Consider the following 27,161-nt stretch of genomic DNA (forward strand, 5'->3'; position numbering starts at 1 on the left):
TATCAGGGAAATAGCATATGATATAGACCTGGGTCATGCATTTTCCTTGTTCCCTGCACATCCATGTCAATTAAAACAGTTTGCCTTCACCTGGAAGGAACAGCTGATTTTCATTGATTGAGTTGATCAGGGGATATGTAAAGTACCCCACAATTTTCCATCAACCTATTCACAGGTACTTTGGTCTTCCAGAAGTAAAAGTTCAGTTAGCCTACTAAAATAATGCCATGATAATCATGAAATATCAGTGAAAATGGTTTTACTGAAAGTCACTTGGGATCTTATAGGCAGTGAAAATTCCTCAGGGTCTTGTGTTTTTGAAATATTCTCACCAAATCTAGGGGGAAAACTTCTTTACTTTCCCCTCAACAACAAGTGAATAGTCTAATTGGGTTCTGGTATTAGTATATCATCTCTCTGGAAATCTTGCTGAAGCTCATACTCAGAGTGAGTAATAAGCATTGCTGTCCTGAGGAAACCGCTCTAAAAAGAAGAGCAGATCTGCCTCTTGGTTTTGGTTTCTATTTGGTTTCTACGTCCCTAATAATGATAGAAGGTAGTGGTCTCAGTAATTAGTGAAGGCAGAGTTTAGCACCTTGTAAATTCCAATGAGAAAGAGAAGTTACAATTGGTTTTCTGGAGTAAAAAACATCAGCAACTATTGAGCATTAGTCATTTTTTTTGGAGAGATAATGGCTGGCCTGTTTCTAGGCTTTGGCTTCTACAAGACTGAGAGCCTGATTCATGGTTCCTGCAGGTTAAGATCAGTCCAATAAGAGATCACAACGGAAACATAATAAAACACGAGACATAAGTCACCATAAGTGAGAATCAGCAGAAACAACAATAGCAGAATTAGAGTCATAAAGATGATATTGTAATGATCAGATATGGAAGGCATTATAAGTATAATTTATGTGAAAGACATAAAAAGAACATGTTTATAGAGGAACAGTACACTTTGGAAATAAGCAAATTTAAACAACAAACAAAACATTTCAAATACAATAGAAATAACTGAAAATAGAAACTCAGTGAATAGTTAAACCTCAACTAAGACATGGCTAAAATGATAATTAGCAAATGGTAGGATAGGTGAGCTACCTATGAACAATTTCTAAAGAACAAACTCATCTATGTAGCAAAATAACGAGAAGATCCATAGGTAGAGGTGAAAAGCCCACCAAGCCTAGTGATAGCTGATTATCCAGGACAGAATTTTAGTTCAACTTTAAATTTGTTCAAACTAAAAAACCCCCAATAATATTAATGTAAATTACTCACATGGAGAAACCTGAAGAAATCTATTAGAGATGGGAAATATGAATGAGAGTTTCAGACGCACAGAGAATCACACAAGAAGGTCTAGTGTTGGCATCACAGAAGTAGTGAAGGAAGAGAATGAGGGGAGACAATAGAACTCATAGCTGAGAATTCCCCAGATGTCAAAAAATCCACGAAGCTTAATGAAACCTAAGAAGGATAAATAAAATATCTAAACACAGTGTAAAAAAATTCAGAATGCCAACAAGAAAGAGAGGATCTTAAAGTCAGTGAAGTAAAAAAAAAAAAAAAAAAAGACTACCTAAAAGGTACAATAATTAGATTGAAAGCAGGCTTCTCATTAATAATCAATGCCAGCAGAGTGCACCAAGGGAAATGCATCTACTTGGACTTCTGATCCAGCTAAATTATCATTTAATAACTACAGAAAATGCAGAACACCAAAGACAGAGACAGACTTTTCAAAGGAGTGAAAGACTGATAGCTGACTTCTCCATAGCAATAGAAGAGGTCAGAAGATAATTAGAAAGATTTCTTTAACGGGCTGAGAGAAAATAACTGCCAACCTGGATTTCTAAATCACTGAAAATATTTTTCAAAAATGAGGGACACAAACTGAGGGTTTTAGAGGGGAGGGGGGTGGGGGGATGGGGTAACAGGGTGATGGGTATTAAGGGGGGCACGTGCTGTGATGAGCACTGGCTGTTACATGCGACGAATGAATGACTGAACACTACATCAAAAACTAATGATGTACTGCACGGTGGCTAACTGAACATAATAAAAAAAAACAAGGGACAAAGGAACATATTACAGACAAACAAAAACTAAGAGTGTTTGCCACCAGCAGATCTTCATTAAATAAGATTCTAAAGGATGCCCTTCAAGGAGCAGGAAAATGATCCACGAGGAAGGACAAGGTATAAGAAGAAATGAAAAGCAAAGAAAGTGGCGAATATGTGCATAAATCCAAGTGAACAATAATTCCATAGAACAACAACAATAATACACTGTGGGTTTAAAAAACAAGGCGAAATTAAGATATAAGAAAACAATAATGTAAAAGTCAGAAAAACATAAATGGAGTTAAAGCGTTCTTTTTTTTTTTTAATGTTATGTTAGTCACCATACAGCACATCGTTAGTTTTTGATGTAGTGCTCCATGATCCATTGTTTGTGTATAACACCCAGTGCACCATGTAGTACGTGCCCTCCTTCATACCCATCACCGGGCTAACCCATCCCCCACCCCCTCCCCTCTGAAACACCTCAGTTTGTTTCCTGGAGTCCATAGTCTTACATGGTTCGTCTCCCCTCTGTTTCCCCCACCTTCATTGTTCCCTTCCTTCTCTTAATGTCCTCCCTGCTATTCCTTATGTTCCAAAATAAGTGAAACCATATGATAATTGTACGATACAGGAGGAAGAGGGATTAATTTTAGACTTTGATAAGTGAAGTGTCCCTGCTATAATTTCTAATGTAGCCATTAAAATGTAGAGCATATAACTTACTTATTAGTAGAAAAGAAAAAAATGGAATTATAAAAATAATCCAATAAAAAAAGAGAAAAAAGAAGCTAATGGGTGGAACAAACAGAAAACACAAAATAAGATGGTAGATTTAAAATCTAAATATATCAGTAATTTGACATGTTTAAAGTGATTAAAAAAAAGAATTTCAACCAAGAATTCTATGGTTAGCAAAACTATCCTTCAAACATGAAGGGGAAATTAAGACATTCCCGGATAAACAAAGACTGAGAGAATGCACCATTAGCAAACCTAGAAAGAAATTCTACATTATACAGAAATTCTACAGGAAGTCCATCAGGCTGAACTGAAAGGACTCAAAGGCACATGCAGAACTAAAAAACCCTTGTAAAGGTAACTACATAGGTAAATATAAACTATATTGTAAGTGTATTTTTTGTTTGTAATTTTTCTTCTCCTATCTGAGAAATGGCATGAAGCAATGACTGGAAATCTGTGTTGATAGGAGGGCAATGTCTAAAGATGTAATTTGTATAATGGTAACAGCAGAGGGGCGCCTGGGTAGCGCAGTCGTTAAAGCGTCTGCCTTCCGCTCAGGGCGTGATCCCGGCGTTCCGGGATCGAGTCCCACATCGGCCTCCTCTGCTGGGAGCCTGCTTCTTCCTCTCTCACTCGCCTGCTGTGTTCCCTCTCTCGCTGGCTGTCTCTCTGTCACATAAATAAATAAAATCTTTAAAAAAAAATGGTAACAGCAGAAAAGGGGGGGGTAATGGAGCTATGTAGGAGTGAAGCTTCTACATACAACTGAAATTAAATTAGTATTAATACAAAGTATGTTGCTATAAGTTAAAATGTTAATAGTAATTTTCAGAGTAATCACTAAGAAAATAACTTGAAAAACCACAGTGAAATAACAAAGAAATTAAAATATTCCATTAGAAAAGATCTATTTAATGCAAAAGAAAGAAGCAATAGAAGAACAGAGAACCAAAAAAAAAAAAAAAAAAAAAACCCAAGCCCCCAAACCAAAAACACAAGACCATAAGATACACAGAAAACAAATAGCAAAATGGCACATGTAAAACCTACCATATCACTAATTACATTAATGCTGATTAAACACCTAAAGACAGATATTACCAAATGGATAAAAAACATGATTCAACCATATGCAGTCTAAAAGAGACATACTTTAGATTCAAAGACGCAAATGGACTGAGAGTAAAAGATGGGAAAAGATACACCACGTGTACAGCAACCAGAGGCTGGTGTGGCTGTCCTAATATCAGACAAGATAGTTTCTGAGAAACACAATGAAGGTTGTGGAAAGGGAGGATGGGGTAGCTGGGTGATGGACATTAAGGAGGGCACATGTGATGCGCACTGGGTGTTATATGCAACCAGTGAATCACTGAACACTACATCAAAAACTAATGATGTACTGTATGTTGGCTAACTGAATTTAAGTAAAAAAAATTGTCATTAAACACAAAAAGGACATTTTATAGTGATTAAAAGGATCAATCCATCAATAAGATATAAAAATTATAAACATATATGCACCTAACAACAGAGACTCCAAATACATGAAACGAAAACTAACAGAACTAAAGGGAGAAATAGACAAATCGACAATAATAGTATGAGATTTCACTACCCCATAGAACACCCCGACAAAAGACCTACAATAAAATATAGCGACCAATGCTCTAAAAAACTAGACCTCACAATCAACTGGAGAGCACTCCACCCAATAACAGCAGAATATACTCTCTTCTCAAGTACACGTGGAACATTCTCTAGGACAGGCTGTGTGTTAAGCCATAAAACAAGTCTCCATAAATTTAAAAAGATTGAAGTTACACAAAGTATGTTCTCCAACCACAGTGCAATGAAATTAAAAGCCAGTAACGGAGGGAAATTTGAAAAATTTACAAATATATGGAAACTAAACAACCACTCCTAAATAATCAATAGGTTAAAGAAGAAATCAGAAGAATAATTAGAAAATACTTTGAGGTGAACAAAAATGAAAGCAGAACATACGAAAACTTATGAGATGCGGTGAGAGCAGTGCTCAGAAGGAAATTTATAGCTGTAAATGCCTACATTAAAAAGAGGAAAGATCTCAAACCAACAACCCAACCTTTCCCTTAATAAACTAGAAAAATAAGCAAATTAAACCCAAAGCAAACAGAAGAAAATAAATAATAAAGTTAATGGCAGAGATAAATAGAAAAACAATAGAAACCAAAACCAAAAGTTGGTTCTTTTAAAAGATCAATAAAATTGACAAATGTGGGGGTGCCTGGGTGGCACAGTTGGTTAAGGTTCCGACTCTTGATTTTGGCTTAGGACATGATGTCAGAGTCCTGGATTGAGCCCCGTGTTGGGCTCTGCACTCAGCGGGGAGAATGCTGGAGATGCTCTCCCTCTTCCTCGGCCTCTCCCCCTGCTCTCTCTCTCAAATAAATGAATAAATCAATCAATAAATAAATATTTTAAAAAATCAACAAATGTGTAAGTGGGGAGACAGAAAGAATGATTCAAATTACTAAATAAAGAATGAAAGTGGGACATTACTACCAACCAACCTTACATGAATAAAAAGGATTATTGAATACTGTGAACACGAACAGTTGTATGCAAACAAATTAGATAATCCAGAAGAAATGGACAAATTCTTAGACATACACAGACTACCAAAATTTACTCAAGAAGAAGTGGAATATCTGAATAGAATCATAGCAAATAAATAGAATCAATCAATAATCGAAAAATTTCAAAGAAAAGCCTAGGACTAGATGCCTTCACTGCTGAATTCTACCAAATTTTAAAGAAGTAACACCAATCCTCCTAGTCTTAAAAATAGAAGAAGAGGGACATTTCCCAACTCATTTTAGGAAACCAGCATCACCTGATACTAGAGCCAAAGACATCACAGAGAAAGAAAACCACAGACCAATACCCCTTACGAACACGCTGCAAAAATCCTCAACAAAATCCTAGCAAATGAAGCCCAGCAGCAGATTAAAAGGGTTATACCACGACCGAGTGTGGTTCGTTCCCCAAACACAAGAGTGGTTCCACATATGAAAATCAATCAATGCAATGCACCATATTGATAGGACGAGCGGGGGGAGCCACATGGTCATTTCAACAGATGCAGAAGATGCATTTGACAAAATCCAACACCATTTCATGGTAAAAATGTTCAACGAACTGGAAATAGAAGGGAAATGTTTCACCAGGAATAGAAGGGAAATTTTTCACTAGGAATAGAAGGGAAATTCCTCGCTTATAAACTTACATAAACTCTCCAGCTCATAAACTCACCATCATACTTGATGGTGAAAAACAGAAAGCTTTTCTCCAAAGATTAGGAATAAGAGATGGATGTCTATTTTGCCACTTTAAAAAAATTATTATTAAGTAGGCTCTGCATCCAGCCTCCAGAGTCTGTGGCATTCCTCTTTAGTCCTTCAAAAGAAAGGAGGGGTCATGTGCTGTTTTTCTGGAAAAGCAAGGAAGGGGTAAGGTGGGAGACAGTGTTGTGCCAGGCAGCCTGGTGTAAAGGAAGGGACCCCCGAAGGCTGAAGAGGATAGTAATGTACCAGAGAGGAAGGAGAATAGGTTTCTGGCCCAGAAGAAAGACAGTGCATGAGCTGGTGTGGGAAGTAACCTAACAGGGGCCCACGGAGCAGCCTGAGTGACTGTCATTGTGATATAACACACACACACACACACACACACACACACACACACACACACACTTGAGGAAGAATGTTCTTGGACGTGGGCCACCCCGTCAGTCTGCACGGCGGTCACTTGCAGTAGATGGCATCTACTTACAGAGGCACTGGGGGCGGGGACGATCCCACGTGCCATCCCCCTGGCAGCTGAGCACCGGGGTGCCCAGGAGGTAGAAGCCGTGGTTGCACTGGTAAGACACGGTGGTGCCGTAGCTGAACCTGTGTGGGCCGCTGGCATGCACTTGACGAATGCTGTTTTCCTGGTGCCCAGGATCTGTGCAGTTGATGACTGTAAGGGAATGGGGCCATCAGACACAAAGACCTGGATTTGAAGATTTTCTTATGCTTTTAAATGAGAATTCGTAAGTCCCAACAGGCATGCATTCCCAGTAGGGCAAAATTTCCAGACCCTAACTGGTAGCCCAGAGCCGATCCTGCCTGGGAAGGTGAGCTGGTCCTCAGGCCGCTGTACGTCCTGATCACCGACCTTGATCACCTGGTTAAGGGATTCATCCTTCCACATCCGGCTAGACTCCACTTCCCTGGCAAAGCCTTCCCACCTCCCCGCAGACTGGTTAGCCTCTCCCTCCGCAGTGCTCCCCTGCACAGACCTCTACTGCTAACTTTATCAGCCTTGGTGAGGAGTTGTCAGAATACATGAGTCCCTGGAGGGCATGACTCCCTCGTCTCTGGGTGCCCCGTCCCTGACGCAGCAAAGCTCGTCAACTGCAAAACAGTCGCGTCTGAGCTTGACTCCGATGGGGGTTAGTCATTTTTGGAACCTGTTTTACCACTTTGAAGAGTATTTCAGGGAAAGATTAATATCCTGGGGGATAGATTTGACTGCTACATGCTGAAGTGTTTCCAAAGCAGCTTAACTCAAAATCAGAGGGCTATTTTAGGATAATGGCAGTACCATTCATAACCTATGATGTGCGCTTTTGCTCTCAAAATGCTTTCACATCCGTTCGCTTACTATTGTCTCCTGCTTGCCACATTAGGTGAGCAGGATAGGTATTTTTTTTTTAAATCTTTGGTAAGTTTTTAAAGTATAAGGTATTTTTACCTTTGATAGCCTCTCTGAGGTTCAGAGAAGTTGGCTTCACAAAACAAATACTTAGCATGCATTGATTCACACTCTTTACGGCCGTACACCGAGCACCAAGCAGCGTGCTGGGCAGTAAAGATACCACGGAATTTCCAGTCGAGAGTAGGCTTTCTCCACCTTGGCACCACAGACATTTTGGCTCATAATTCTTTGTTGTGGGGGCAGCCCTGTGCATTACAGAAGGTTTAACAGCACCCTTGTCCTCTACCCACTAGATGCCAAGAGAAGCCCTCCAGGTGTGACAATGAAAAATGTCTCTAGACCTCTGTCCCCTGTTTGGGCGGTGGGATGGATAAAATCGTCCCCAGTTGGGAACTGCTGGTATAGAGAGAACGGACAAACCAGCAATTATTTTGTTTGATAAGCACTCTGATAGGCATAGTGGAGAATGTTCCAGAAGCACAAAGCTGTGCATCCAGCCCAATGCAGGGAGGTGGAGCAGGAAGGGCTTCCAAGAAAGGGCGATGTTCAAGCTGGTTCTTGATGGTTGGGTAAAAGTCATCCAGACCAAGGGGGACAGAGAAGAATGCATTTGAGGAGACTGTGTGGGAGTGCCCCGGGGCTGTGCAGGCACACGGCGTGTGGCGTGTGACAGGACTGGAAGAGGTTCTGTGCAGCCAGGCCCCAGTACAGAGGTCAGGCCAGGGCAGAGGACAGTACTGTTGTGAGGGCATTGGGAAGTCTGGGAAGGCATTTTTAACAGGGAACGACTTGATCAGATTTGCATTTTAGACGGGTCACTCTGTCAGCGTAGAGAATGGGTTGGTAGGAGCAGGACCGGAGGTCACGACTTCTAAGATTTTACCCAGCCCTTGGATTCCGAAACCAGTCCTTGAGCTTGTTACTCTGGGAAGGGACCGGGGGGGGGGGGCAGGAGCTGGAGTTACAGGGGAATTTGCATCTTGTGTTGCAGACATGGAACACAGCTCTTGAGAAGGGGACATGGGATAAGAACACCCCATAGCAGCAAAGTTCTAAACTATTTCCTGCCTCAGTAGATGTTCGGAGGAAGACAAAACACTAGGTCATGGCAGTTGTTCCTGTGTTTTCTGGAACCTTCTTTCAGTCAAAATGGCATCTTCAAATGTTATGAGAGGGATGTTACTTTAGGGTTAGTTGTGATGCATCTGGATTTATTTGAAAATCTGAGTCCTCTAACACTGGTTACAAATGACCTGTGACACATTGCCAGTCACTGTGCACCCACACATACTGCGATGGGTCACTGTCCCAGGGACTCTGCGTCCTCACAACTATGAAGACTTGATCCACCCCCAGGTCAGGGCTGGACTCATTCATGTTCTGCCCACATTGACGCTCCACGCAGACGTCACTGAATCTGCCAGGCTCTTCCTGATACGAGGCAGCTCCATTTGTCCCTACTGCTGTGACCAGCCTCAAAATGCTTTAGAAACGATTTCCTAAGTAGCCCAGATGGGGCCAGAATACCCCTGCACAGAGTCTGTCTCTCGAGTCCTTGGGCTGTGTTCTTCCTCCCTGCTTCATCCCAACTCCTATGCTCTCAGCTTTGTATTTTTCATTCTAACTCTTCTGCTTTTTTCTTTCCTCAATAATGGGGCTCTAAAGGATAATGATGAATATTTGTTCTATGCAATGTAAACAAGATAACTGCTTTCCGTTTCTATTTTGAAAGGCACACCTTGTTTGCTGTGCTTATATAACCAGGGATGAAATCTTGACACAGACATGGCTGTGTCTAGGGGTTGAGAAAATCCTCATTTATGACCCTCCTCTGCTCTCAGTCTTTCCCTGTGTCAAAATCACACCAGGACTGAATCCGCTGGGTCACAGAACCCCAAATGGCGGCGGTACTGGGGGAAGAAGGGGGACTCACTTCTGCAGGTGGGCAGCGTGTCGCTCCACTGCCCGCTGGCCAGGCACTGGGACCTAGCGGCCCCCTCAGCCACATACCCGGGGTTGCAAACAAACTTGACCACGTCGTTGAGGTTAAACTGGTTGCCCTGAGTGAGGCCGTTGATCGGGTTGCCTGGGTGTCCACAGGTAATTGCTGCAACCAAAACAGAAGAGAGGTAAGCCCTCCTCTTATTCCACATCCCCCAAAGCTCATCCTTTTCTCACCTGGTGTTTCTCATGCCCATGAGGGAAGTTCAGCCCTAAGTCTAACTGAAGTCTCTTTAGCAGCAAAACCTTTGTTTCATGAAATCAGCATGCGGACGTACCTTCTTTGGTGAAGGCACATCCGTAGCCTGGACAACTCGAGAAAAATCATTCTATGACTCCCCGTGGGACCTCAGGCCTGGATTGTAGGTCTGTTGTCTAGGTAGTCAGCCCTGCTTCCTTTTCTCTGCCTCTATCCCCGTGGCTCCCCATCTCCACTCTCCATCACCGGATGGGATGACTACCTCTCAGCAGACTTGGACCCAGCCCACCTCCTGGGCGGAGCTTGACAGAGCCAGAGTCGATTGGAACCAAGCCTGAATAGCGGGATTGCTGCCAGACCCGTGGCCCAGGCAGGCCGCAGGGAGCCAAAGCTGTTGTTGAGAGCACAACCCTTCCTCTTTACTCCTTCCGGATGAAGGAGTGATTTCTGGCCTTTCTCTGTGCTCTTTTACTTCCCCTGGCCCAGGTCACATGGAGCGGCCAATCTGTGCAATTTGGGAAGAATGAGCAGTCATGCTTGACCCAGGTCTGCCCCCTCCTCTTGGGACCTAGAGCCTGTGGACAGCAGCGTTCTCTGCTGCTCCTCTGGAGGCGGGCGCTCCATGACAATGAGGGGATGCGCCCCTGTGGTGTTGGCTCAGATGGTGTGAATCCACCCCAATCTGGGGTTTATTCAGCAGAGACCCCACTGGGCTCTCACATGAAGCTATGGTTTCCGACTTAGGCTTTATTAGTAATGAAGGTGACTTTTGGCATCCACGCAGGATTTTGTAAATCTTCAGCCACGGGCAGGGCGGCAGTGGAGGACCTGGTGCTGGCAGGCCTGGCCCCAGAGTGCTCGGGTTACCCTCTGTCTCAGCTTTCTTCCTTCCTCCCAGAACTGGGTTCATCCCTCCACCCAGGCACTGGTCTCTCTGAGGTTTCTCCAATATAAGTGCTTGTCCCAGAGCCTTGGCACCCGCTTTCCCCTCTGCACATCCCTTGGCTCCTGCCCTCACATCCTCAGGTCTCCCCTCAAATGTCACCATATCAGTGAGGCCGTCCCTTACGACCCAATACACAACCTCCCCAGCACGGCCCAGGCCCTACGCCTTCTCCACTTTTCTCCATAGTAATGACACACTCCATACGTAGTTCTCTGTTGGTTCAATCCTTATTTCCCTCCACCTGAGCGTAAGCTGCACGAGGACAGGGTCTTTGGTCCGTTCCTCGCTACATCCTTGGGGTCTGTACCAGGGCCTGACATGCAGGAAGAGCCTGATCAACATCTGCTGAGTGAAGGAACACGTGAGTGTGGGAACGGACAGATGACAGCCTTCTGCTTTGCTCCTTAGTCCTTAGTTCTATCGAGCACCTCCCTGGTATCCGGTCTCTTTAGATTAAACTCTCAGGTGATGCCTTTGCCAGGCCTTTTCCTTGGTTCTGGATCTTGAGGCTGTGAAACCATGAGGAATGCTTTCTTACCCCAAGAACTGGATCCACAAGGAGCCCACCGCAAACCCAGATGGCGTGAATGGGGATGGGGGGGGGGGGCGAAAGAGCAGACAGAGCCCAGTTTTTGCTATGGCCAACTCTGGTACATGTGTCTGCGTCTGTTGTCTTGTGTAAATATCAACAGTAGCATCCCTGACCCTAGCGGACAGAGCTGGGGCAGAGCAGGACACATGAGGCTAGCGGACCACAGGGGGTTTGAGACCATCCCGCGAGTTGGGATAAGAATGGGCTACAGGGGCCAGCAGACCAGGATTCACCACTCAGTGCTGCCCTTTCCTTACTTCGGACAATTCACTCTAGGCTCGCTTTCTCTATCTCTAAAGTAAGGATTTCAGATTTCATGAGCAGAACTGCTCTGAAAATAGATTTGTACATTTACTTTTCATTCAGTCTTGCTGAGTTCCTTCTCTGTGCTAGGTACCTCGCTCTGCCCTGATGATATGCAAGGACGGATATGAGACGGTCTCTGCCCTCAGGGAGCTCACTTCACAGCCCAGTAGAAGAGCAGTCGGGGAAGGAGAGCGTCACAGCACAGCGTGCTCGGGCTGGGACAGAGGCGTTCGCGCAGGAGGGGCATCAACCCTCCACAGGGGAGACAGCGGGTTAAGGAGTGTTCCCGGAGGAAACAGCGTGCCATCTAAGCTGGTTCTCATGGATGACGAGTACCCTGCCAGATCAGCAAGTTGCTGGGAGAGTGGAGATGAGCTTCATAGGGTCTGTGAACCCCCAGAAATGACATGCAAAATGCTGGCTGGATGCTGTGTGCCCAGGAGAGGATCTGTTGCTCTCACAGATTCACAGAGGGTCATAAACCCCCTCCCCAGAGGCTAAAAACCACTGCTGTCCAGTGAGGGAAGTGTGCTGAGTAGTAAAACCTTTGGGGGGGGGCGCCACCTTTTGAAGGACAGGTGACCAAAGCACCTGCAAGGGAAATGGAGGTGTGGTCAGCAAGGTAGAAAAAGAAAACTCGACAGGGGGGTGGGAATGTCCCCGAAGCCACAGGGAGAGCCTCAAGAAATGTCAGATACCCCAGAGAGCTCTGTTTCTTTGGGGACCCTGACCGGTACAGGCTGCAAAGAAGAGGTGGAGAATTCCTTCCATTAGGAAGGAAAATCGAGGTCTTCGTGGTGCTTGAGTGCTTCCCTGGGGCTTGAGGGAAATTAATGGAAAGGAAAGGTAAACAGTACAGAAGAGAGGGTTAAAAGTAGATTAGGGTCACTAAGGAGGCAGGAGGGAGGAGATCTGGGGATCAATGGAGGGCACAGCCTTGGGCCTGGAGAGAAAGACTCTTCTATGGAGATGGGAGAGAAGGGAGAGGATAGATGTGTGGGTGGGAAGCAGGAGGTAGAAGGAGTTATTGTCTGATGACTTCTATCATCTCTGCAAAATAGAAAGTGAGGTTATCTAATCAGCTAATAATTAGTGGGGTCTGTCTTCATTATGTCATTGAATCTCCACAACCCGTAAGGCAGGCACCATCGTCATCCTCAGAGCAGCCGGGAGGCTCGTTCAGGGGCATGGTTTCTAGGTGGCTCACCTGAGCTCTGAGCCCAGCTTCTGTGACTCCAGGCTGTGTTTCCCAGCTGCCTTAGCTGTCTGCGGAGAAGGCAGGTGGAGGAGGTGGAGGGCGGGTCTTCAGGAAAGAGGTGAAATCATGCAAAGTGTGTGGGAATGGGCAGGAGAGCTACTGGAGGAGATGTGGGATTGCTGGGAAGTTTTGAGAGTGACAGATATGGAAACCTTGGGTTGACACGTGGTGACGGCTCACACAGCGCCGACGACAGGGTCGTCACTTATAAATGCTTGTTCTTTTCCTCTTGCCTTCCTCCTCTAGATACCCCACCATAGCTCTGTGCCCTAGGAGACAACAGGGCTTGGTCCAAGAGCTCCTGGATTCCGTCATGTGGCAGCATCGACACCACCATCGTCATAACAACAGCAAGAACATCTCCTTCATGCCTCTCAGGCACTGTTGGGACGACGTTGGGTCCAAAATAGCATTTATTTAATCCTCATCACTCTGAAGTATCTGCTTTTTGTAGAGGAGGAAACAGACTTAGGCAGGTAACCTAACCCGTCTGAAGTCATATAGCCATGGGATATACGGTGGAAGGTCTGGGTAGGACCTGGGCAATCGAGGTCCGGGGTCCAAGTGTCCAAATACTTCACTACACTGCCTTTTAGTGCATGCCGGGTTCAAAATCAAACCTCCTTAGGCTTAGTCAGACATTCTCCACTTATTTTCAGACCCCAACACCCGCTATTATTTATAACCCAAATCTCCGCACACAGATTCTGTGCCAATTACTTGAAGGCACCTGAATTTGCATCTTCTGGATAAAACCAAATGTTTTGTTCAGACCCATCTGGAAGAGTGACCGAATATAGATGGGTCTTGCTTTGTGTAAACCTAATACTTAAGCCGCTATTAAGACTAATTTTTCGTGCATTGCTTATTCAATACGTCTCATTATTTTATTGCTCCATCTCATCTATGAAGAACCAAGTGAAGAGGAAGAATTACAAGAAAACCTGCCTTTAAAAAATTAAACAACAAAACCAACCCTGCACTTCACATAAAGGCTCACTTTGGGGAACTTTAAAAAGTGAAGAATTTTCCAAATTATTTCCAGGCAACTGAGAATAATGGTGGTCATCTAAATCCAAAAAAAAAAAAAAAAAAAAAAAAAAAAAAGGAAGCAGATTAACAAGAAGAACAAACAAAACTGTAGAAAGCCCAGGCTTGCAGCATAGCCCAAACAGAGAATGCTATAAACTTTAAATTATGTGTAAGTGGAAGAACAAACACGATACCCAGGCAGCGCTGTTTCTCATGCTTCTGCTGCAAGCCTTTGTGGAGAGCAAGACTGTATGGAAAAGAGAAGAGCGGGGCAGGGAATGGCCCAATATTGATCTGAAGTCACTGCTGGAATGAGAAATCTCATCTTAAATGTGAACAAACTAAAAAAGGATCCTGATACATCAGTGCACTGACTACAGGAAAGGGGCATAAAACTCTACAAAATTCCCTAAATACCAAAAGAAATGGGAAAAAAATAGTAAGGAAAACATCACACAGGGGTGCCTGGGTGGCTCAGTCGGTTAAGCATCTGCCTTTGGCTCAGGTCATGACCTCAGGGTCCTGGGATTGAGCCCTGCATTGGGCTCCCTGCTCAGCGGGGAGTCTGCTTCTCTCTCTCCTTCTACCCCCTCCCCCACTCATGCTCTGTCTCTCAAATAAATAAAATCTTAAAAAAAAAATCACATAGAGAAAGAAATACCCGAGTATGATACCTTACCCATAACAGTTACATAAGACATGAGAGATGTGGGACCAAGCATATAAGTCATAGAGTTATATGTGAATGAGTATAACTAACCTATTAAAAGAGAACTGTTTTCAAATAGGCTCTCAAGGCAAGGTCCAACTCTTTGCGGTATACAAGAGTCGGAAAGGGTAAAATACAGGGATGGTTCAAAGTATACCAGGCAAATGGAAAATGACGGAAGTAGGAGTTGTAAGCCTGATATCAGGTCCAAAGCCAGTCAAACTACAAAACACTAAAAGCGACAAAGAAGACATTTTAAAGGCTAAGATCACAATTTGCAATGTAGATATGATAGTTCTGAGCAAGCATATACCAAAAAACACAGCAACTACCTCTATGTAGCATGAACTACAGGAAATGCCAGGAAAAATAGATGATGATGCTAAGAATAGAAAGCTTTAAGACACACCTCTCAGGGCAAAACAGGTCAAGTGGACAAAAAGTCAGTAAGCATACAGAAGACACAGACGACATAATCAAGGGACATCTTATGATTATATACAGAACTTTATACCCTAATCCCCTTTCTTCTCAAATGCCCATGGAACAGTCGTTAGAACAACTGATCAAATATGAGGTCAAGAGAGCATCGATAAATTCCATGAGGTAGAAACACTACACACAGTGTGATAATATTAGAAATGAATAACAAAATAAAAATAGAATGGCCCTTCTGCCTGGAAACTGAAAGAGCATAACTATTAAAAAACTTCTTGGTGAAAGAAGAAATTTATACCCAAATTACAGAATTTCTAATAAGCAATCAAGCATTAATTATTATAAACTATGGGATCCGATTAGAGCAGTTATTGAAAGACATTTCCCAACCTTAAGCACTTATATCAATAACAATAAAAAAATGAAAATAAATGAATTGGATTCCCAACTCAAAAGCTAGAAATGAACAAACAAGTTAACCAAAGGGAATACAAGGAGGGCAACGGTGAAGGCAAAAGCAGTAATGGATGATGCTGAAAACTGAAAACAAGAGAGGGAATGATGCATCTTTCAAAAAACATTAACAAAACGTACAAAACCTCCAGGGAACCAAATCAAGAGCGCCAGGGGCAAGTCCACGTTGAGTCTGAGCCCGTGACTAGGGAGAGTGGGTAACATACTTACGCACACAGAAAGGGGTCTTGCCCGACCACAGGTGATCCTGCTGGCAGATGCGCACGGACATGCCGATCAGGCGGAAGCCGGCGTCGCACTGGTACACCACGCTGCCCCGGTAGCTGTAGTTCTCCCCGTTGATGTGTCCGTTGACGATGGGCTCGGGGGTCCCACAGTGCCCAGCTTTGGTGGGAGATGAGGAAAGAGTGCAAATCGAAGAGGAGCTTATAGAAGAGGAGTGGGGGGCTTGGTCAGGGCGGGGGAGTCAGGGATGGTGAGGAAAAGTACCAAGGACCCAGTCACCCATCGTTTCCCCCCCGCCCCGAGAGTAGCCATCAGGAATCCTAAACATGATGCAAGTGGCAAGCCCAAATCCCAAGGCCGAATCCCAAAAGGCCATCCATCTCTGAGCTATAGTTTCTATGTCTGTCCAAGGGTTAGAAATGATCACTGTCGCCTCCCTGCCTCTTTTCTTTTCATCAACCAGCATCGACGGAGCATCTACTGCGTGGAGGGCACCTCGGTCTACATTAAGGCCATCAAAGCCCAACAGAATCGAAAACAACTATGCACAAACAGATGGTTTGGCTAAATCCATCCTTCCTTCTCCTTGAGTGGCAGGAGACACAGTTTAACCTGGGTGAGTTACTTTATTGAATGAGGTTTGGGTAGAGTGTATTCCTAGCATTTCCACTGGTATTCTTGGGTCTGTGTGGAAATAACTCATGACTGTATCCCTAACAGAGGCCTGGGACGGTGGGAGGGCAGCACTGCTCACTCTGGAACAGACTAACCACTCTATGCTGTTAGGTCTGTGTAGCTGGGACCCTCCTTTGGACTTGAGGGATCCGAGAAAGAAGTGAGAGGAGAGAATACCTTGGACTCCACGGTTTGGTAGGGAATGGACTGGCCACGGGGGAATTGATAACTCTGTCTTTTGTAAGCCAGGTTGTTTTTGTGCTTTTGTCATTTGCTTATTTTATACATATATATATATGTGTGTGTAGGTACATGTATATACATATGTTTGTATATATGTATATATGTAAGTGTATTACATATGTATATGTCTACATGTTTACACATATATGTTTATATGTATGTATATATGTATGTATACATTCCTTCTATACATATGTGTAAGTATGTGTGTATATATATATATAAATAAAACTTTGTCTCATCAGACTTGAAGTTCTTCTCATCCTCTTGGGTACCCCAAGAGAAGCAAGTTCAGAGTCTCAGTTATGGGGGATGCCCAAGAGCTGGTGTTTGGATTAAGCATTTCATGCCATAGGTGAAATGATGCTGGTTAAAGACTGGGACCCAGCTTTAGAAATCTCTAACCTGTCTTACGGAGGGAAAGATGGGCAGGATAGGTCTGGGGAGGTCACTCACCAAGGCAGCGAACTTCGGAGCCACTCCAGAGCCCATTGGCCATGCACTCCCGCACCCTGGAGCCCACCAGCGTGTAGCCAGAATTGCAGGAGAAGATGGCCGTCGCCCCGTAGACGGACAGTGTTCCGATGCGGTGCCCGCTGGGCGGGACGGGGAGCTCTCCACAGGAGATGACTAAAATGATCACAAAGCGCTCAGTGAAAAGCCAGCCCCAAGAGGGGGGACACGTGGGGCTTCTGAGTAGCAAGAATCATGACAAAAATAAGACCTGTTTAACTGTTGGGACTCATGAGCAGAATGTGGGGGCACGAGAGTGACTTGCATGGTGTTACACTGGAGCAGTGATTTTCAACTGGAAGCATTGCAAGAAGGATCCAAGGAGCTTTTAAAATGCTCAGGCTGTACTCTGGACCTGTGACCTCGATCTCTTGAGATAAGGCCCAGGCACGTGCATTTTTAAGAAAGGCTCCTCAGGCGCTTCAGATGCCTACCCTGGTTAGGATCCGCCACACTACGGGTGGAGAGTCTGTGGTGCCCTGGGTGTCCAGGGCAGATGCTGCCACTCGATTCCCTTGTCCTTTCTGCTGGGAGCAGCAGCAGCCTGCCACTCCTTCCCAACAGAGCGCTGCATGTAGCCACTGGCTGGCGTGGGAGGTGAGGCCCCACGGCCAAGGCTGCACTCAAGTGTGAGAGCCTTCATTGTGGTGAAGCTGTTACACGCTCATGACCTCTGCTCTGCCACACACATGCTTACATTCCATGGTGGGTCTAAACTTGGATGCATAAGGGCAATAGTGACTTGAGTCACAGATGTAGGGACTTCTTCTTCCATCTAGTCTCAAACTTTCCACTCCTCACTGACAAGTTATTCCCTTCTATCCCGTTACAAACACCTTCCTCCTCCATCGCATCCTTACGGATTAAGTAAATATCATGAGTATATCCCACTGTAGTGGGTCCTGTGCTGGGCCACTCAGACCCTCATTTAGAATGGGAGGACTTTTTTCCCCAGCTGCTGGCAAACGACCCTCAGCTGCTCACCCTCTTCAGACTGCCTTGGCTGAAGAGTCCTCCCCTCTAGATCTTGCTTCTTCCTGGGGTCTCCTGTACCCAACGTTTGGTCAGTGTGCAGGTATAAAGGCCTCTTGCCCCAGCCTGTGGCAGTTCTGACTATCCCAGTTTCAGAGCTCCCTGTGGGGTCAGCGGAGGACCGCACTGATACTGCATCAGAGGTCAGCTTCGCCATCTTCCCGGTACTGCTTCCTCCCCTTCCCTTACAAAGATGGTGGTGATCTTAAGAGTACTCCCTAATAAACCCTGTCTCAGAGTTGCTTCCCAGGAACCCTGACCTTGGAAACTATCTTGAAGAAACAAACAAAAACAATGGATAATTCAGAAGGAGAGGCAGACACTTAGGTGCTTACCCCTTGTGCTATACCCATTCCTTCTATACACACTCCCATTACAGGTCTTGTCACACGCATTATCATTGCTTCCTTGTTTTGTCTGCCTCTCCAGCAGACTGTAAGCTTCTCTGGGGCAGGAACCACAACCTTCTATCTTCATACTCCTATAATACCTGGCATGAATGCTGAACACGTGAATGAGTGGATACTCACCTGGACAAAGGCAACTTTTTAATAAGATAAGATGCTGAGAAATACTTCCTTAAAGGAGTAAAGCATCTCCCCGCTCCTGATTCTAGGTGAGTGTTCAAAAAGAGGTACACTGCCATCCCTGGTGATACCCCTCCTCTCTCCTTCCCCACGTACGGTATAGTGCAGGTGGGAGGCCCTGTGCCAAACTCACCCACCCTCCCCTCCTAGGCTTACTTTGGCAGGTGGGCATAGAGTTCCCGAGGCTCCATTTGCCATTGGCCTGACAGCGGATGACCCTTTGGCCAGTGTAGTAGTAGCCAGGATCACAGATGAGCATCAGCTGGGCCTGGAACTGGTACTGTGTCTCAAAGATGAGCCTCCATCGGCCATGTTCAACGCTGATGCTGCTGACATCGGGACAGGTCACAGCTGGGGAGACAAGGAGCAACGAGGAGGATTAATTAATTAATTAATTATGGAAAACAGTGAAAAGAGTCCAGAGCTGGGGACCGGGAAACTGTAATGCAGTAATAAGAACCTTGAGTCGCCAGGAGGCAGGTTTGTTAAATGAATGTATTGGGTGGGGAAGTGGGGGATGAAGCAAACTGGGGTGGGCAGATCCACCAAAAAAAAAAAAAAAAAAAAAAAGAAAGAAAAAAAAGGAAAGAAAGAAAGAAAAGAAAAAAAAGAAAAAAGGGGAGGTGGTAATCACTGCTGATTGTTAGATGTGAACCTTGTAATTTCTCTTTGGTCAGGTCTTTATTTTCTAAGAGAAGCTAGAAATATGGATTTTTATGTAAACTCTTCCAATTTCAAAATGTTGGGAAGCAATTCAGGAATTTCGTAAAGCACACCATAGGCCAAAGAAACAAAACAAATCAAAAGTACAAATCCTCTATCTTCAGACTCGATATGGTCCCCTAGGCAAGTTTGTGACTCTGGCCTTAAAGTTGAACTGTACCTCTGTCATTTTAGAGTTTTGTTCTTTTTTCAACTAACATAATTTTTTTCTTTAAATTCAACTAGGCAACATATAGTTCATCATTAGTTTCAGATGTAGAGTTCAATAATTCATCAGTTGCATATAAACCATTTTACAGTTTTGTGATCAAAGGACATTTGTGTAAATGTTCTGGTAGTTCTTCCTTCTAAAAGGAACTTATTCCTAAGTTCTGTGATGGCTTATGGAAACATCTTAGGGTGCAATGGCCTATCAATGCTTTGAGAGCAATTTCAAATGGAAGCCCAGCTTGGCAGATGACACTATCCACCTGTTCCTTTTCCTGAATCCCTAGGCTCCATGTAACTGCTTTTTTCTCATTACTGGGTTTTTAGCTCACTCCTTGCAGGAATCTTCTCAGCTGCATACCCAGCCCCTCCTTATACCCATCTCCACCGCCCAAGGACTCACGGACACACTGTGGGGGGACATTGTGGTTGCTCCAAAGGCCTGTCTCCAGACACTCTGCTGTGGCCTCGGCACCTGCCTGGAGGTGGTAGCCTTCGCTGCAGCTGTACACAGCCTTGGTCCCCACTGTGTACTCTTTGCCAAACACCATTCCATTCTTGGGGGCCTGAGGGAGCCCACAGGAAAGAGCTAGCGAAGAGAAAAAAATATTATGAGAATGTCTGGTTCAAGACAGTATTCGAGAACACACTTTAACCTTCCTCTCCCCCAAGGCCCTAAAAAAATTATAGTAGGGACTAGTAAAGTGGAAAAGCCTCATAACAATAAACAAAATGGCAGAGAAGACTTCAAAAACACTTTGGAAGATGGAATGCAGATCGAAGTGTGTTGATAGATTAAGTGGAGCCGAGAAGCTGCAGCTTAAAATATATGAGGGAGCTATAGTGTGAGACCAGTTCTCCTCCATCCTTTCCCACAAATACAGTGTAGAGGCATTCACGCATCTAGTCCTCAGATAAAATAGAGAGGGTTTTCTTTCCCACTTAAGGGAAAAAAAAAATAGAAATCCTTTGAGAGAATCAGGGCTGCTCAGGTGTGAGATGGCATCTGAAAGTAAAGCTCTTCTCATTCGAGGATTTAAGAGCTCCCAGTCTAAAGGCTGCCCCTCTGCCGGCTCATTTGTACTACATCCCCAGCTTCTTATTCATGTGGGGGATCTAGTGGGCACAGACACCTGTATATAATCTGGTTATATAACCTAATCTGCTACCTGGAAAAATCAACCTCATCTTTCCCTTAAAATAGGAATAATCAAGGATCACTGTACATATGAAGAAAACCAGTAGCATGAAAGACAGAGATAAGATTAAAAATAGAAAAAAGTAGAAACAAGGTTCTCTTTTAGAAAACAGAGCTAACTCAGGAAATAGAAGATACATAAGCTTTAAACTTTTGATTGGCAGTATTTTGAGAAAGTCATATTGTATTCATAAAATGAGAATGGAGGGCTTTGAAAAAAGAACCACAACCACAACAACAGAACAAGGAAAAGCCCTCTTAAGTTAAAAATATGATTGCTAAAATAAGTATTAGATAGAAGGGCTAGAGGTTAAAGTTAAAGGGAATTTCTCAGAATATAGTCCAAAAAGACCAAAACTGAAAATGAGAAAAAAGGATTTAAGACACGGGAGGTCAACAACCAGGGGGTCCAACATCCAACAGGTTAGCATTCCAGAAAGAGAGAACAGAGATTACAGATGAGAATTTCCCAGAGCTGGAAAGACACAAGTCTTCAGACTGAAAGGGAGCCAAAGGGATGCAAAGAGAACCATTCTTAGATACATCATCATGGAATTTCAGAAGATGAAAGATAAGTTCCTACAAGCTCCCAGAGAGAGAAAAAAATAGGACATTCCTGGAAGGAACAAGAATCAGACTGGCATTATACTTCCCATCGGTAGCAATGGATGTTCAAAAATAATGTAACAAATTTCTGAAGGAAGTGATCTGTAACCTAGAATTTTACCTGGTCAACCTACCAAGCATATATGAGGGCAGAAGTAAAGATATTTTCAGACATTTAAAGACTCAGAGAATTTCCTTCTCATGAACCCTTTATGAGGAATTTACTCAAGGCTATGTTCCAACAAAAAGGGGGTAAAAACCAAGAAAGGGTAAGATATGGGATATAAAAATATAAAAAATGGTAGTGCTAACATAGGGGTACAAAGAAAAGGAATTTCAAGGTGACAGCTCAGGAGACACAGGTATGCAGCACATGGCCATGGTCATTGTAAGGAGGAGGGTCAACACTATGTTTATTGGAGGAACACACATTACTTAGGTAGGAGTAGCTTGTGTTGTCTTTGAAAGAAATTAATACTTGACTAATTATGTTTGCCCTTCGGCAGTTCAGGAGCTAGTACAGATGGAGGGGAATTAATCAGGGTACCCACTGTTGTCCCTCATCCACCCCCACCCCTGTAACTCGTCTAGAGCTCAGACCTCCCTCATTCAGAGCCAGTGCAAGCAGAGGAAGTCCCCATCCACACTGGCCAACAATGATCCTCGATGCTACTAGAACCCAGAAGAGACACAGGGCCAAGGCTTCATTATGATACAGGGAAGGATAGACTCTTCAGACGGAGAGGGGTCGGGATATCAAGATGGAAGAAGGTTTCAAAGACTGGAAAACAGAAGGAATGAGTAAATAAGGAGAAATTGAGGAGAAGATGTGGAATGAAGAAATGAACAGCATTTGAATATGATGCTCTTTCAGCGCCTAAACAGCAAGTCTGTAAGCTCCTTTGGTGGAACTGGGGTAGTCAAATTGTGATCAATGAACTGCCTTGCTTCCTTGAACTTTTTTTGAAGAAATACTTAGATTGGTACTGATATTTTGCATGAGGAGTCGGTCAATCTGGAGACAGTAGGTGAAGGAAGTGGACAGCAGCCACTTCCCACCACTCTTGGCCCAGCTCTTCCTGTGCAGATAACTAAGAGGACAGAGGATACCTTCCCAGGCTGAGACACTAAAAGCCTGTCTCTTGATCTCCATGCCAGAACAGTCCCCAAACCCCGAGGGAAGACGGGCACTTCCTGTGGGTAGGAGAAGAGGGGATGGAATCCAAGTATTTGAAGCTGGCAGTGGAATGAGATCTCTGAGGGAGAGAAAATGTAGTGAAGGGAGAGAAAATGTAGTGAAAGAATGGGCTGGGGAAAGAGAGAGAAAGCATCAGAAGGCACAGCATCTCTAGTGAGATACATTTGTTGGTGGAAAGTCATGGTTTGAAAGAAGCAATATGGCATTGGAAGAATGCCAGGCCTTCCTGGCCCTGGGTTACGGGGACCCTCTACTTGAAAGGGCCCCAGCATTCATATTCTTAGAGGAGAGCCAGTCTCTGTGGAGGGAGAAAGTGAAGACAGCCTTCTGGGTAGTGACCAAGGGTGTATGCTGGTTGGCCATGGAACCGGGATTCCAGAGAGCTCAGGGGGAATGGCTGAGAGGAATGGCAAAAGTGGGAAGCTTGGGGCTGGGACTGGGTACAAACTAGTATGGGGATGAGTACAAAGAAGCCTAGAGGGGCTTAGTTTTGGGAAGTTACAGAAGAAAACAGATGAGAGGTATGGTGGTTTCCAACGGGAGCTTTGGAAGAAAGACTTGTCGTTTTGATACAGTTAGAGACACGGAGACCAAAGCCAAATGACATTTGCCATTTGGATCAGTCTGTTCTCTGGGACCTTTTCTTAGGGCGCCAAACAGAATGCTAATGACACATTGTTTGAGGAAGCTCAGGCAGAGGCGAGAAGGTCATGAGGGTCAGAGATAACAGACGTCAATAAATAGTCCGTCACCACACTAGGAATCAAAGAACAAGAAAATCAAACATCAGTGTGATTTCCTGCTTTTGTCTGTATCATTAGCAAAGTTTTTCTTTTCTTTTTTTTAATGCATAATTCACACAATGCTGTGAATGTGGGAGGAAAACCCGACTTTCCCATGCTGGTGGAAGTGAAGACAAGTGTCCCGGAGAGCAGTTAAGTGTCACAAGCTGTAGATTTTGCATAGGTTATGGTTCAACAATCTCATTTCTGGGAATTTATTTTAAGAAATACATGTGGATGTTCACAATGATGGAATTATAAGGATCTTAACAGCAGCGCTGTTTACAGTAGCAAAAAACAGAGACATTCAAATGACCAACAGGACGATACTTAAATACATGACAGTTTTTCCCTAATGCTATGCAACCACTGGAAATAGTGATGAGGAAATACACTTAATTATGTGACAGATGGTAAAATATTAAGAGCTTTGTACACTGAGGATGCCATTTTTGTAAACAATATCTAAAAGATCAAAGGAAATGTGCTGAAATGTTACCCAGTGATCTCTGTTGACGGGATTACAGGTCGTTTTTCTTCTGCCAAGTTTTTATTTCAATTCCAGTTGGTGAACAGTGTAATATTAGTTTCAGGTGTAGGATTAACTGATTCATCACGGACATGTAACACCTGGCGCTCATCACAACATCTGCCCTCCTTAATCCCCTTCACCCATTTAACCCATACCCCCCGCCCCGCCCACCTCCCCTCCAGCCACCCTTTGCATTATCTGTAGTCCCCCCCCCCCCCAACAGATCTCTAGTCTGAATTATATTACTTTAAGGGAAAACAAATCCCATCAATTATGAAAGGCAATGCACGCAAATGCCTGGTACAGATCACGGGCTTGATTGCGGGCAATGAGTATGGTGAGCCTCTATTGCTTCCTGGTCCCCTCTGCCCCTCGCCTCCTCTGACCTAGTGCTGCTGCCAGTCCCAGCTGCTCTGCGTATCTTGTGCTCTCTCTCCAGCCCGTGGTTCTGCAAATGCTCTCGCTGTTGCCTAGAATGTTTTCCTTGCCAATGCCTGGCCCTAAACCCTACCTGCTCTATGAGCCGGAGGCCAAGCATCCCCTCTTCTGGGAGCCCTCCCTAGCTGTCCGGGAAGAGGTAGGTCCCATCTTACCTCTGGGCTCCCACAACACTGTTTGTACTCCTGATACAGCACTTCCTTCCTCTACCATTTTGCATTTATGTGGCTACATATCCATCTCCCTCCTTGTTCTGAAAACATTGAGACTGTTTTATGCATATGTATATCCCCAGGGCTCGAGATATTACGGATCCTCAATATATGTTTGCTGAAAGAATGAATTTATTATCAATGAGGACCCCCACATTTGGAAGTGATCGGTCCTGGGACGAGACCAAGAGGTGAGCAGGATCCGAGCCATCTGTCACCCCCTTTCCACGTGCTCCTCACCTTGACAGAGAGGAATGGCCTCGCTCCACAGGTAGTAGCCCTGGGGGTGCCGGGTACAAATGGCCATGCTGTGTCCCACCAAGCGGTAGCCGGCGTTGCAGCCAAAGTGGACGGAGCCTCCGGGCTGGGTGCTGGGCTGGCCCAGAAGGAAGCCATGGAGCGGAGCCCTGGGCAGGCTGCAGTAGGGAGCTGGACGACAAGATGAGGCTCAGGGGACCACACGCAAGCAGGAAGACGGATGTGCTCTTTCCTGCACACCCCCCCATCTCCCTCCTCCCCCATTTCCTTGTCTCTGTCACTGCCGGGTCCGCTGCTATTTAGGGAGGTCTGAGCAGTTGATACTGAAAAATGGCTGATCAGGGTGGTAAAGCCAAAGAAGAGGAAAGAAGAGAAAAAGCCACGAAGCACTGGATCCCCTTCATGGCCGGGACAGAGTGCTGCTTGAGCCGTGGCTCCACCGGAGTGTGGCTGCAGGGGTGTGGCTCTGGGGTCTTGGATCTGACCTTTCCAGGTCTGTGACGTGGGACACGTCCCTGAAGCTCTTTGAGGTCCCCTTTCCTCCCCTGTGTATCAGGATTGGAAATGCCCACCTCACAGGTTTTTGGACAATTTAAATGCGATTGTGTTTGAAAAGCCCCAGCCCTGAGCAGGGCACTTGGTGCTCAATAAATGGTCCTTCTCCTTCCAGACTCCCCTCAGCCTCATCTCCCGGAACTCCCCGTGGTCTTCAGTAATTCCTCTCTGCCTCCATGCTCATGGAGCCCAGCTGGTTTGCGGACCCACTCCCCTTCAAAATGGGCACCAGGCTGCTTATCAAGTTTTCTTTCCAACCACAGACAGTAATCCCCATGATGGAAGTTCAGATAAATGAGATTTCCCCCCCTCCATCTTCTTACTTTTCCAGGGATCTTTCTGTGCTCCTTGTAGACCATGGCCCTGGCCAGTTGCCTGCCTGGAGTGGCCCTTGATCTGCCTCTGCCCGAGAGTTATGGCTGGCAGAGCAGAAGAGAGGCTGCCCCTGGATTTAAAATATAGGCCATCCTTTGCTGCCTGTCCAACACTTCCCACCTGGAGACCCACGTCTTAGGGTTCCTCAGTTTTAAGGAACTTTTATTAACATTTCAACAATGTTAGGGATGGGATCACCTTAGAGGCATTATCAGATGATATATAATAAACTTATCCAAAGACAGGATAGGCTGGCAGTAGGAGCAGAGGAGAGGGAAGAACTTAAAGTGGGGAAAGGAACAGAAGAGGGGAGGTGGAGACCGTCAGGGACACTCATGCAGCTGTAGTGAGAGAGGTTCAGAGGAGAGAGGCTGTCAGTTCCCGAGGAGGGCCTCCACCATTGATGGGGATATGGCCCATGGCTTGGGTGTTTTGGGTAAGCAACTTCAGGGGCTCAGGGGCTGTGGCCTTTCTCGTGTGTCCCTATGTTTTACTCACCTGAATACCGAATCTTAAAGCCCTTCCGGTTGTAGGCGTGGTCAGAAGACCAGCGCAGGTACACGGAGTTGCTTGAACTGGTGACAATCAGGGGAGCTGAGTAATTCCCACTGAGGGCTTTCAGCAGAGGACTCTGCCCGGAGGGACCTGGGCGAGAGTACAAGACACAGGATTACAGACTGCTAGCATAGCTATAAGAGATTAGGTACCTTGATTCGATACCTCGAATATAACCCCCTCCCATTTCTCCTCCTCAAGAGATGACACTAGGCTCAGATGGTCAGGGTCAGCAGGAGGGTCTGTACTTCTGTCCTTTCTCTGCATCCCCAGGCACCGCACTCTTTCCCCCTGAGCCCTAAAGCAGTACTCTGGAACGTCACTGCCAACCTACAGGACCTGGCATGTGAGATGAAATCTGTTTGCCATCTTGGGACTTGCCAAGGTCAGGCCGCTGGTTAGTGCAAGAGCTGGGAACTTCTACTTGCTACCTACTTCTCACATGCATACTAAACACAGCTCAGTGCTTGTCATATAGAAAAACTATGTACTGAATGAATGTACAGCAATAAAGCTACAGTCAAACATCATGTCTCAATGTCATACATAACACAGTTCCTCAACAGTTCTTTCCAGGGCTCCTCCAGAAATCCCTCCCTCTTCTTTTTTCCTACCTTTAATGCCTGGGAGTGCATCCTAAGGTGGCTGGTTCAAGGGAGGCAGAGTACAAAGCTCGATAATCCATAACACGATTTATTGCCCTGGAAATAGCCCTGAGTGATGGTTCTGGTATCTG

At 45.0% G+C, this 27,161-nt stretch overlaps 1 protein-coding gene across 1 annotated transcript in view; it reads right to left on the minus strand.

Moving 5' to 3' along the window:
- The window catches only part of CSMD2 (CUB and Sushi multiple domains 2), a 513,762-nt gene that overhangs the window by 31,593 nt on the left and 455,008 nt on the right, over positions 1-27,161 (minus strand). The window contains 10 exon segments of the mRNA XM_057305507.1: positions 6,627-6,815; positions 9,490-9,663; positions 15,722-15,914; positions 15,916-15,949; positions 16,511-16,532; positions 17,111-17,284; positions 18,943-19,137; positions 20,120-20,305; positions 24,923-25,111; positions 26,369-26,515. Of these exon segments, the coding sequence (XP_057161490.1) occupies positions 6,627-6,815; positions 9,490-9,663; positions 15,722-15,914; positions 15,916-15,949; positions 16,511-16,532; positions 17,111-17,284; positions 18,943-19,137; positions 20,120-20,305; positions 24,923-25,111; positions 26,369-26,515 (1,503 nt within the window).

This window comes from Ursus arctos, unplaced genomic scaffold (genome assembly GCF_023065955.2).
Source record: "Ursus arctos isolate Adak ecotype North America unplaced genomic scaffold, UrsArc2.0 scaffold_32, whole genome shotgun sequence".
NCBI lineage: Eukaryota > Metazoa > Chordata > Mammalia > Carnivora > Ursidae > Ursus > Ursus arctos.